At 37.4% G+C, this 12345-nt stretch overlaps 1 protein-coding gene across 6 annotated transcripts; it reads right to left on the bottom strand.

The window, feature by feature from the left end:
• On the bottom strand, positions 269–12008 carry LOC109360607. Of its 6 annotated transcripts, none has more exons than XM_019605626.1 (6): positions 11788–12007; positions 11438–11678; positions 10161–11027; positions 8738–9892; positions 1939–3255; positions 269–1845 (listed from the first exon to the last, which is right to left on the bottom strand). In XM_019605626.1, exons 2-6 carry the CDS (start codon positions 11598–11600, stop codon positions 428–430), a joined length of 4920 nt encoding a protein of 1639 aa, XP_019461171.1. In that variant the 5' UTR covers positions 11601–11678; positions 11788–12007; the 3' UTR covers positions 269–427. The 6 variants fall into 6 exon arrangements, with proteins under 6 accessions (XP_019461171.1, XP_019461172.1, XP_019461170.1 ...); XM_019605627.1 differs by having other exon boundaries at positions 269–1847; positions 1947–3255; XM_019605625.1 differs by having other exon boundaries at positions 269–3255; positions 8738–9889; positions 11788–12008.

Below are 12345 nucleotides of genomic sequence, written 5' to 3'. Positions count from 1 at the left end.
AAAACCCAACCGATTTTGTTAAGTTCATATATATATATATATATGATATAACCAAAACCACTTTGCCTATTTCATCATTGAGCCCAAAGCAGTGAGTAAAGGAAAATATTCAGTTTACCATCATTGAGCTCAAGGCAAAACTGGTGAGATGACTCCAAAGCTTTCCATTTCTCTACCTTTCCTTCACAAACTCAACTCGCAAACATACCCTAACAAAATCGTAAGGTGCTCCCAACAAGTATCAGGATAGAGCAGTGATGGCAATAAGGGATCCAAAAGGGCAATGATCCCTCCCTAACTTTTTTCCAGAGATTATTTCTGTATTGAAACCAATACAACAAATACAGAGCTACTGCATATTACAAGCACCTAATAAACAAATCGCCCTATCACTGTATTGAGCAATAAACAAGACCAAAAAAAACTATTATACAGAGCACCTACTACTACCTGCCTCCTCTTTCCCTCCCCAAGATTCATCCTCTCTGGTGATACTCCCAGTGTGACCACCAGAATTGGAATAATGTATTTTGATTGCTGCTACAGGATCTGAGACTCCACCAACAACTACAGTCCCCGGTTTCCCAACACCATTTATCACTCCTCTTCCCTGTCGCTGTAATCTCGAGATAGCTTCAAAGCCATTTCTTTTATGCATCTCTGAGAACACATCTTTGTGGTGCTTTACATCTACCATTAATGGCTGCACTATTGGACCATCACTATTTCGACACATCTTATCATCAGTTACACCATTGTTGCCATTGGCTTCTCTAGTTGTTAAAGTAGATGCACCATTAATGTGATGTTCATTATTCTTGGCCAATGTCTTCAATGACTGTTGCTCTGATTTTGCAGAATATGCAGGATAATTACTAAATGCAGCAGGATATTTCACAAGTAAGACGGCAGAATCAGGCAGTGATGAGAAACCAGTCTGTATTCTGTTCCCATCCCAATAACCATAACTCATGATGGGAACATTTTCAAGATGCCCTGTGTGATCATTATGATCATACTTCAAAATTGAGGAAGTTCCATCAGAATTGTTATGGCCTACAAATGTCAGATTAGAAGAGCTGCTGCTTAACATGGGATGATGGGTAACATTTTCTTCACTTCCCTTGGTGGTTAAATTAGGTTTCCCGGTGGATGAAGGAATTCTTAGTATCTTCCCAAACAGTTTCACATCACCATTTGTGGATCTTTTTTCTGAATCTGACAAAGACTCCAATTTTGTTTTGTAATGATCATCAGCTTGTTCAATCTTTTGAGTCAGAAGTGGCAACTCTGACGAGGAACCACTGCACCTTGTATCCACATTCACTTCTTTCTTAACAGGCACTTGCAAAGAATAACCCTGGAGGATGCTAGCAGCCTCAACATGGTCTAATAATTCTCCAGGATTATGAAGCTGATGGCCACCATTGATGGTGGAATTATGGCAGCACGTATCTCCACTTTCCTGGAAATCACAAGTACAAGACAGTTGATCTTGGCTAGCTGCTTTCTCACATCGAGCAGCAGTAGCAGCATTTTGCAACAATGAGTTTGTAGCTACATGACGACTCTCCATGGACAATCCTGGGATATGAGACTTTTCAAGAGACAGCTGGGACTGACTTTCCACATCAAAACTCAATCTTGAACAGGCTAAAGCATTTAAAGCAGCTTCATGTTTATTATCTCTATCAATGAGGCATTGAGGTGATGACACTCTTAGCCCCTCCAATTCATTTTCATGACTCCCAGAAGAAACCTCAGCATCAGAATTGCAGTGGCATGGTACAATTATATTTGTAGCAGAAGCCAATTCTGAAACTGCACCTTCCATTTCATTTTTATCTTTTCCAATCTCTGTACTATCTGACATAATTATAGCTTTCTGGCCCATGACCGAACCAGATGCATCAGAACTATACAAGCCAACCTTGTTACCATCATCTGTCAGTTTACTCTTGCCCTTAATTACATATGCATCAGAAACCATATTTACATGATCATGGTGTACTTCTGCCCCATTAACTTTTTCGGATTCATTTATGTCGGTTGACATGTTCCAGGCTTGCACTGGATAAGATACATCACAATTTGTGTTCATGACAGACAAATGCAACTCATCTGTTTTAGTGCCCAACTTATCAGAGCCAATGATCGAACCTGTCTCTACAACACATGCATCATCTGTGTCACTCCCGCCACCATTTGTATGATCATTCAGTAAAGATCCCAAATTTTCAGGTATGGGGTGCATGAGATCCAACCCAAGACATTTTCGAGCCTTGCTGAAGAAAACTTTGCACTGATCTTGAGACCTTGTTCCCACACACTGTGCAATCATAGCAAAATCCTTTCCAAAAGATGATACAGCCTGAAGAAACACTGCCTTCTCCTCATCGGTCCAATCAGTAGGATCCATTTCCTCACCGCTCTCATCTGAAAAAGTTCCATCATCAATATCCTGAGTGACATCAGGTATCTCAGGTTGCTGGCATAGAGGACTTAGTTCCAGGCATTTCACATTCTTGTTACCTTCCAAAGGGTCAACTGAGCTTGTGCAGGAACTAATAGCCTCAGATGAAAGAGAACCACAAATACCAGCCAATACATCAGCTGCAACAGTCACTCTTTCATCCTGAAGAAAGTCAAAACCGCTTGATCTTTCAGCGATACTCTCCTTGATCCTTGATGCTTTCATCCTACCTAATCCCCTCAAGAGGAGACCTCGTGAGTGCATTTTCTGGTTACCTGCAATGCTATCCACCATCATTGATGCTGCACTCAAAATATCAAGTGAAGCGGCATTCATTTTACAATTCCATCTTTTATCTGATTCCATCAAGTTAGTTTTGGCAGAAAACGACTTTCCTAGCTTTCCACAATCTCGCTTCTTAATTTTCTTAAAACAATCTGACTTATGATTTTTGTAGTAGAACTTAACACAGTCAGCAGTTGTCTTGTGGTCAAGGAAAGAAGCAATTTTCCGAAAATCTTTTCCATAGTTTTCAAATTTCTCCAGGAAAACCTCAGTCTCTTTTGATGTCCAAGGGTTTATCATAGCCCTTTCCCTCTCAACAGCTAAGGGATCTTCAACCAGCCCATTACTAGATATAAACTTCGATTTCTGATCCAAAATTAATGCTGGCATCATCAAGTTGTTCCTCTGAACTTTGACTTGGGATTCTGAAAGCAGCTTCCTTGCAATACTAATAATCTCAGATTTTGGAACCAAGCTTACATGATTTCCTGCTGCAACTGTGATGGGGGAAAGGACAAGGAAATATAGTTATCATCAAAATAAAAAACTAAAAACTTGAAGATCAGAACAGACAACAATAAAGTGTAGGTGCCATGGTTCAACTTAAAAACAAGTAAATGACAGAATGCAGCACATGGTGTCCCCATCCAAAAACAATAGAGCAACATCACAATCACCCAGCAGCTACAACAATGAATACAGGCACAGTGACTAAAAATTGCTAGTCATAACAATTTTAAACTACTATGGACAAGAAAGTTTCAAGGCTTAAAACGATGTCAGGAATTGCTTGAAAGTGACCGACTATGCAAGTAACCAGGGATGCTTGAGCTTGATGTTACTTATTCAGATGAGCATCTGCACGAAAATCAATCCTACTGATTTGACCGATGACAAGGCAGTGTTTATTCAGGATGTATGATCTTCTGGTAATGATTATGCTATGATTGCAATGTGAGGGAACAAGGTCCCAAGATCACTGCAAAATTTTGTTCAGAAGGAGAAAATGATTTCAAGGTATATATCTAGTAGGGCTGGTTGAAGATCCACTGGCTGAGAAAGTAGGGACTACGATCAACCTTTGGATGTCAGAAGAGGTTTTCCTGGAGAAAATTACAAACTTCAGAAAAGATTTTTAGAAAATTGCTTCTTGCCTTTAAAAATCACAAGTCTAATTGTTTTAAGAAAATTAAGAAGCAACATGGTAGAAAGCTATGGAAGTCGTCTGCCAAATCAATCTCAATGGCATCTGGTAAAAGATGAAATTGTTTAGTGAATGCTGTTTCACTGTGATTTCAAATGCGGATACAGTGATGTGGAAAGCATTGCAGGTAATCAGAGAATGTGTTCAGAAAGATCAGGCAGTTTTGACAGTCTTCAAGATGAAAGAGTAACTGTTACAGCTGATGTATTGGCTAGTATTTGTGGTTCTTTTTTGTCTGAGGCTATTAGTTCCTGCACAACAAGCTTGGTTGATCCTGGGGAAGCTAACACATACAGGAAGTGCCTAAAGTGAGCCCTCTATGCAAGCAGCCGAGATGCCTGATATTACTCTTGACGGGATGAGGACATCAAGAGGCAAGAATACCAAAGAAAGAGAGGGTGGATGAAGATTGGAGAAAGCTAAACAGGAACCAGTGCAAAACAGAGGCTAGAGTTGTGCAAAGGACAGAACCAAATCAAAGGAGCTACGAGAAAAACAGAGGATGGAGCTGGGATAAAGAAACAAAGGAATAAACTGCCATGCTAATGCAAAACAGAGATAGATTAGTACAAAATGGTGTATAGGTAATGTTGCAAACACTTCTCAACATAACCCTTCTTGGAACCTTCATTTGTCAGGAATTTGCAGGATAGAGATGTTAAGGAGTTACAGTACACAAATAAATCCTTTTCTAAGTTCTTGAGTCTCTACTCTTTCTAATAACAACGATAGTTTTGTTTTGGATAAACTCATTTAGAAGTCTAAAGCCCTCTACGGGTTAAAACTTTTGTCTGGAATGTTGCTCTTAATAGGATTAACACCAATTACATGATCTATAAGCATAAACATCTGACCGTTTTGCCTCCTAATATCTTTAAAATGTATGATTCAAGACCCGGAAAAGGGCTTCATCTCTATTTATATTGCTCAGTAGCAAAACAGTTTTGGAAAAGTTGCTTAGGATCCTTCAAGAGTCTTGGATTTGCCATATGGACTAGCATACTACTTACTATATTTGAAGATTTTGGCTTGCACAAAGATGCCAAATTTACGTACCAGTGCTCTTTTATTGTTGTTTGTAGGTGTACATAGTTAGATGGAACAACATAATTTTCTACCACTCCTTTCTGCCTCTAAACTTCATTTGGGAAAAGGTTCCTCCTGTGGTGCTCTATACATGTTCTTTTGTTGTGTTGGTAGCATGCTATGTTGCATGGCTCTGCCACCTAGTTTTTAGTTGTTTGTTTTTACTTTCTCTAAGGATGACTTAACCTCCGCTTGTGTGCTTTTCTCATCTAATTATATTTCTCATTAAAAAAAGGCTATATCCTCCTAAAAATCTTGCTATAAGCCCTCCTACCCACTTAAAGTTGACAAGTGCCACATTATATTTGTTAAACATTAATTTTTAATTAATCTTGACTTTTTAACAATCCTCTCTTTTCCCAAATGTGTAGATGAATTTATAGGGAGATTTGTAGGCGGACATAGCATTTATTGTCAACCATTTATAGAGGTTGCTAATTCTAGATCAAAATCATCAAGAAGCTGACTTAATCAAAGCCCAGAGTACTTTAGCATCAACCTGGTTCAAACCTTAAATATTCTAATTTTAACAACACAGTAGCAAACCTTTCAAGAAAAAAACATAAGGAAACATTATCATAGTTATGTGAATTCTTCCCAATGATGCATGTTTAGAGTGATTTCTATGTACCAAGGAAGCACACATAAGAAACGAGGATATGACAAATTTTAAAGATTATAGGACACGACAAGGCTATGATACAGATATGAAATGTATATACGATGAACATAAAAGCACAACATCTTAAATTAAAAGAAGAATAATGTTTTAAAAGTAAGAATGAGCAATTGTAAACATGATTAAATGCTACTTTTATCTCATTATTGTGATATTTCCATCTTTAAAGGTATAAAAATTCAAAAAGTAAATATAAAACATTATAGATAAGTATCCAATACATAAATGTGGCAGTTTAAAGGTATATAAAGAAGAAAAAAGTAAATATAGAACGTTACAAAATATAGTTAGACACATGGACTATTGTAAAGTGTCTATTTTTCCAAGCTAGCGACAAAGTCAGTTTGGATGATAAGAGAAGAGCCAAGTCTTGATTAACATCCAGAGATCTAACCTAAGTAATAGGTATCCAACCCACATAAAACATATGCATAAAACTAAATGACAAAATATGTGCTAGTTCTTAGAGGCAGCTGTATTTCCTTTAATTTCAACTGAGTTCAAGTATAGTTTCAAGCTAACAAAAAATTAGACACCAAAATAAACCAATTTTTTTAGTGAAGCAACAACCGAACCACATAGGACCAAATTGTGGTAAACTATGAAAGTCCATTTCATTCGTTAAAATCATCTTCCCAAAACCTTTTAACATCAAGGATCACAAATTTAAAAATTATTTGAAGGTCTAAACTGAAAATTAACAATGTCAGACATTTATCAATGAAAAGAAACTGCAATATTAACTGGTGAAAAATCTCCATAAACTGAATAGCCAAAACATAAAACGGTTTTGTTCAAGAAATCCAAAAAGAGTAATTTTTTATTGGAAGACGTAATACATTATTTCTTAACCATTACATTCGGGATAATGAATAGCAAAACCAAAGATAAAAATAAAAAAAAATCAAGCACATGCCATAATATTCGGTTATCATGCTATGCCTCTTATTTACATCATACGCGGAAAATTTTATAATGGAAAGAAATTGCAACATTGACGGGCTAAAAGATGATAAACCAAAAAGCCAATAAAATAAACCCGAGCTTCATCAACCCCTCTGTCATATCTACAAAGAAACGCACAGAAAGAATCCATGTACTGAACACAAAAAAGGTATAGTAGCAAGTAATGAAACACGTTCACTCACGACTTCAGAATCAAAACTAAAAACATTTGAAAAAGATTCTAGAAGATGTTGGTCTTGTAGGACTTTAGATAGAGCAGCATACGAGTGTTTTATATTAGCATACTTCTTAGTCGACACTAACATGCCATTCTTTCTTTTATTTTATTTTTTGATGCATTTCTTTTTTTATGAACCTACATTTTTTATTAACAAAAGTGTGGCCCAATGCACGAGGTTGTTTCAAGGATTTGAACTCATGACCTTTAGGTGACAAGGCAAGCAAGCAGCCTTACCATTGCGCTGAGGCTCACCCTCTTTCTTAATTATAGTTGAGAAATGAGTAAATAATATAACTCACTAGAACTGCTTCGTAAAAGACTTAAACAACACAACATCTCAAGTGTTTGATTTGCACGGCACTAATGAAAAGATGTAAGCACGCCAACCACACAACATAACTGACAGAGTGTCAACAGTGGTAATGCCTCTGTTCCCACCAGAAGCCAGTAGGATCACATTTCAGCATAGTGATCAGCAGCATAATCATCACAGCTTGAATAGCAAGTGGAGGACCCACTATTCCCCATTGGCACTTCTTTGATTTGTATCCCAGTCATATTTAGGAAGCCCGTGCATTTCACGATCAAGCTCACCCCTTTCGGTCATATAACTCCTTTTTTGGCTAAGCTCACTCCTTTTCTGGCCAAGCCGCTCCATTTCCAGTCAAGTCCAGTAAACATTTTCCTCAGCTTCAAATCCCTTTCTGTTTCAGCATGAAATCCTTTCTTCAATTTTATTTGTTATAGTCATTTGTATTTCTAACTTTATTGTCTTGCAGTGTATTTCTCTGTCAAGCCCTAGAAGGCATTTATTGCAATTTGCAATAAATGATTGATTTACAACTTCTGAAGTTTTCACTGACTCTTTCTTAACGTGAAATCGGGAATAGACTCTATATCCTTTTACTATTGACTCTTTACTTTCTAGTTATTGCACTAATTATTATTAACTATTGTGCTCATGTTTTTTTTTTGTTTTAAACAGTTAACTATTAATTTGTGCAATACTATTTAAATAATATATTTATTTACTGTAAATAATTATAATTATATTAGTGTTTTTAATACATAAATTATAGAGAAAATTATGTATGCACTGACAGTGTAAGGGTTCTTTACACTATCATTACATCATCCAACATTCATGTGTCAAGCATCAGTGACTATTCAATAAAGGTAATAAATATGAATGATGGTGGATGATGTAACGATAGTGTAAAGAACTATTACACTGTCAGTGCATAGATTTTATATTGTAACTTACATGTGTGCATGTTAAATTCGGATATGAACTTTGTTTAAAAAATTAACTTAGTTTCCATATAGCCCCCATTCCGCTATCCACTACACTGCTATAACATTTTTTGAACCAAATATTTACGATTCAATTCACAATTAACTACTATTGGCTGACAAAGTATAGTGAACTAGAGAAATCTATTAGTGCTGAGCTCCCAAGGAGTACATGTACCAAACAAGTAGTATGCATGAACACCCCAGGGAATAGAAGGTATCTAAATCTACAACAGCCATCCCGTATCCTGCTAAGTGGGGTCATCTAAATGGATCAAATGATGCCACTAAGCTCTATAGAAAAAATACCAAGAGTAGAAAAGCCTAGATCATTCCAAAATCTAGCCACCAATAAGAAAATAGCAACTTATATGTTTTTCCCAATTTATATAAACAAAGTAGCCAATAGCCATTGCCACATTAATCAGAGCAAAGCACAATCTCCTAGCTGACCAAATTATCTAGAGAAATACATAGTAAAATCACTGGCACATGTTTAGCACAACAACTATTAAAGAATAATTTCCATACCAGGCCAAGGAAAATGCGAATGAATAGAGGATCGGCTCTTTTGACCACTACTGACAGTTCGCACACCTAATTCAACTTTCTTGTGAGATTTTAGGCGGCATTTCCTTATAGAAAGTATGCGCATATCTTCTTTCCAGAGGTGATGCAAGGCTTTGAACTTAAGTGTTATAACTCTCTCCCTAAATCTTGCAAACCGCTTTTTCGCAGCAAATCTTTCCATGATGAATGAACCATTATGAGAGCATGATCCGCTGGTAGCTTCAATATTACCACATTCTTTCGGCAATAACTTAGCAAATACTTCATATGCTGTGTTTGCACATTCTTTATTGGAAGAAAAAATTGTGTTATATAAAATATCCTCAGTTATAGAACATAAACTTGCACCAGTGTTAGCATCCATTACACCCCCCATAGATGTACAACTATCACCACAAGCAGATACACTAACAACTTGCCTCTGAGTGCATGGAACTAAAAATTGCACGGCTGTAGGCTGACTAGCATCCAAGTCTCCAGCACAAGTATCATTTCTACCCACGTCAGACAAGGAAACTGCATTTACCAAAGACAGAGGCTCCATAAATTTCGATGTTGCTGTTCCAGGACTATTGATATCCTCTTCCTTGCCATTACCACGTATACCATGAAAATTAGTTGAAAGCGGCATCTTCTCATGATTAAGGTCATCAGAAGATACAATATGCACTGGCTTTGGACAAGTAACCCTGTCAGAGTCTCCAAAATGTCCATCGGAAGATTTTGCATTGTAGCATACCAACAAGGAGCTAGCTGCCACTGGACATGGAAATCTACCACCAGATTCAGATTTAAGTAACTTCAATTCATTTTCAAGTGAATCAATTTTGGTTTCAATCACCTCCAATACCTTCGAAATGTCAGCTTTCCATGTCACCAACTTATTCATTGCAGTGGATCTTACTAGACTAGAATCCATAGAACTCAGATCATCCAAATGTAGCAACTCATTAAGTGGAGAACCCAAACTAGCCAATGAACCATTATCCAACTTCTCTAAATTAAAACAAAACTTCTGCAGATGATCTTGAGACCCAGGACCAGGTGAACCACACAAATTACTAACATCGTTGTCCACATTTGAAGCTTTTAGAAATAATCTATCATCTACACCTTCTACAAGATGAAAGGAATTTGGTAAACATGTAATACATAGAAGGAAAATTTTTGTAAATAGTGTGTATGGATTAGCTTTTTTATGCACTGCTCATAACATACAGAACTCCCCGAGAGAGTTTTTTTTTAAATGTAAAAAAGAGAAGAATTATATGCCCCAAAATTATCAAAACAAAACATGCTGACAGTAATAAATCTGCTTCACCAGATAGTCAGATACCAAAGGTCTAAAAGGATTATAAACATTTATGGAAAGCCAACAACATACCTGGTGAGGAACTTCGGGTGACAAAAGGCGGAGTGGCGGGAGATGCACAATCTGAAAATCCTGTAACTTTTGGGCTTTTATCTACTACGCTTGGACAAAGAGCATTATAAGGTTCAAGGCTACTAGTAAACAAGATGGGACCATCTTTATCTGAATTTTCATCAGGCCCCTCAACTTTCTTCTTCTCAAACTTCGCAAGTCCCTCGCCCCACTTTAGCCTAGGCTTCTTCCTCGAATCTGTGTCTTCAGATGGAGCAGAAGATGTCACACAAGCAGCAGCTTCACCTAAAGGCAACTCAATACCAGCTGTGCTTTTATGTGGCAATTCAGCCTTCCCTTCATAGGAATCTGCCACTCTGAAGTTCCTTGAGCTACTTGAGTGACTAAAGCATGAGCCTCGTGAAGACAAGCTTCCAGCACGGGTCCATTTAAGTGGCTTCCAGTCAATTGAACCCAGAGAACTCTCCCTATCACATTTCTGGCCTGTACCCAACCCGTTGAGATCGCCCATTTTATCATGCCGGTCTTTCACGTGATGATGATCCCAAGTGTTTACAAAGTCGGCATGCGGGTGAGAGGAATACGTTAGCATGTCGTCATCAACTGACCTTTGGTCATTATTTGCATCCAGTTGCCTCTTGGGCAAATTCTGAGAACCATTAGAAGTTTCCCAAGAACGTTCTCTCCAATCTCTCTGGCCAAATGATCCCCTATTTTCCCTACTGCTCCTGCTATATTTCACATCCCCTCGAGAAACCACCGGTCGAAAGTTATCATCGGCCAGCATCTTGTCACAGGACCGAGAATGTGCGTACCCACGACCAGACTCTTCAGGCAATACGTGCCAACCACCCTGCTTACCATGACCTTCAGACAATATTTAAACAAAAAGGAGAAGAACAAAGAAAAAATCAACACAAGGAAAGCATATATTCTCATATTCACGAAGAGTGCACTGAAGATATTGAGAGAAAAAAATCCCCCGCTTAACCTAACATTCCAATACCATCTAGAACCCAAATCTTCAAAAAAATCACAAAGAAAAAAAGTGTCTATATTATCGTATTTACATTTTAAAAAGCTTATAATCAAAGCTTGAGAGCTTATGAAAGAAAAAAGGCCTCCCCAAGTATAAAATCTGAACAAGCAATGCTACAAATCACAAACCATCCTAACACTAATTTCTTCCAAGACTAAACCTAACACAAACGTCAATATTTCAACGAAGCATAAATTTAGAACAAAAAAATCCAAGATAAGACGAACGGAAAACTCACCGGCCGGTCTGCGAAAATTGGAAGATCCCCAGCGATTGAAGTCGCGGGAACCGTGATGGGAGGAGTCTCGCCATCTAGCTACTGACCCTAGAGATTCAGACCTCTCGTGCTTCCTCTCCTTGAAGAAGTCCTTCCGATCCCAAGGTATCGGTTCCGGCGGCATGAAAATTTCAACGCAATATCACGAGGCGCCACACACACACACGGAGAAAAATCAAAACCGCACCGATTTCAACAGCACCTAGGGTTTCCAATAAAAAAACAATAAACATCTTAAAACGACGCCGAATTTGTAACCGATATCGCGCACAGATCAAAAAATCAAATGAAAAAAGAGAAAGAGTAAAAACCTTGGGATTTGACGAAAGCGAAAGCGGATTGATGCAGTGGCAGCGACTGAGATCGGAGAATGGAGCAATCAACAGTGTTTGGAAGCCATGGATTCTTCTGTATTGAGAATCCAAAGCCCTTGGTTGTGTTGAAAAGCTTGTTATGTAGAATGTGGCTATGGCTTCTTTTCTTAGGAAAAGTTTCAAATGTGAGATAATGGAACAATGAGAACCTTGTTAGAGAGAAGGGTAGTGGATTTCAAATATGTTTATAAGTTGTTTTTTAATTTCATTTGGAATCCGGTGATAAAATAATTGTTTTTACTTTTGCATTTATTAATCAATTAATGTAAATATTTAATTCAATTATTTATTATAAAATATAATAACATGAGACCTAATGAAAAAGAAAGGAAAGAGTCATATCGTACTTCTTTAATATTACACTTATATTGGATACAAGTTAAATGCATGTAATCACCTTCTTATTATACACTAACCCTAACCTCAAATTATAAATTATGAATTATACTTTGTATGCAATATATGTCATTTACTCCTTTAGATTAAATATGATAT

Source organism: Lupinus angustifolius, chromosome LG11 (genome assembly GCF_001865875.1).
Source record: "Lupinus angustifolius cultivar Tanjil chromosome LG11, LupAngTanjil_v1.0, whole genome shotgun sequence".
NCBI classification, from domain to species: domain Eukaryota; kingdom Viridiplantae; phylum Streptophyta; class Magnoliopsida; order Fabales; family Fabaceae; genus Lupinus; species Lupinus angustifolius.
This window is presented reverse-complemented; position numbering and strand designations above follow the sequence as displayed.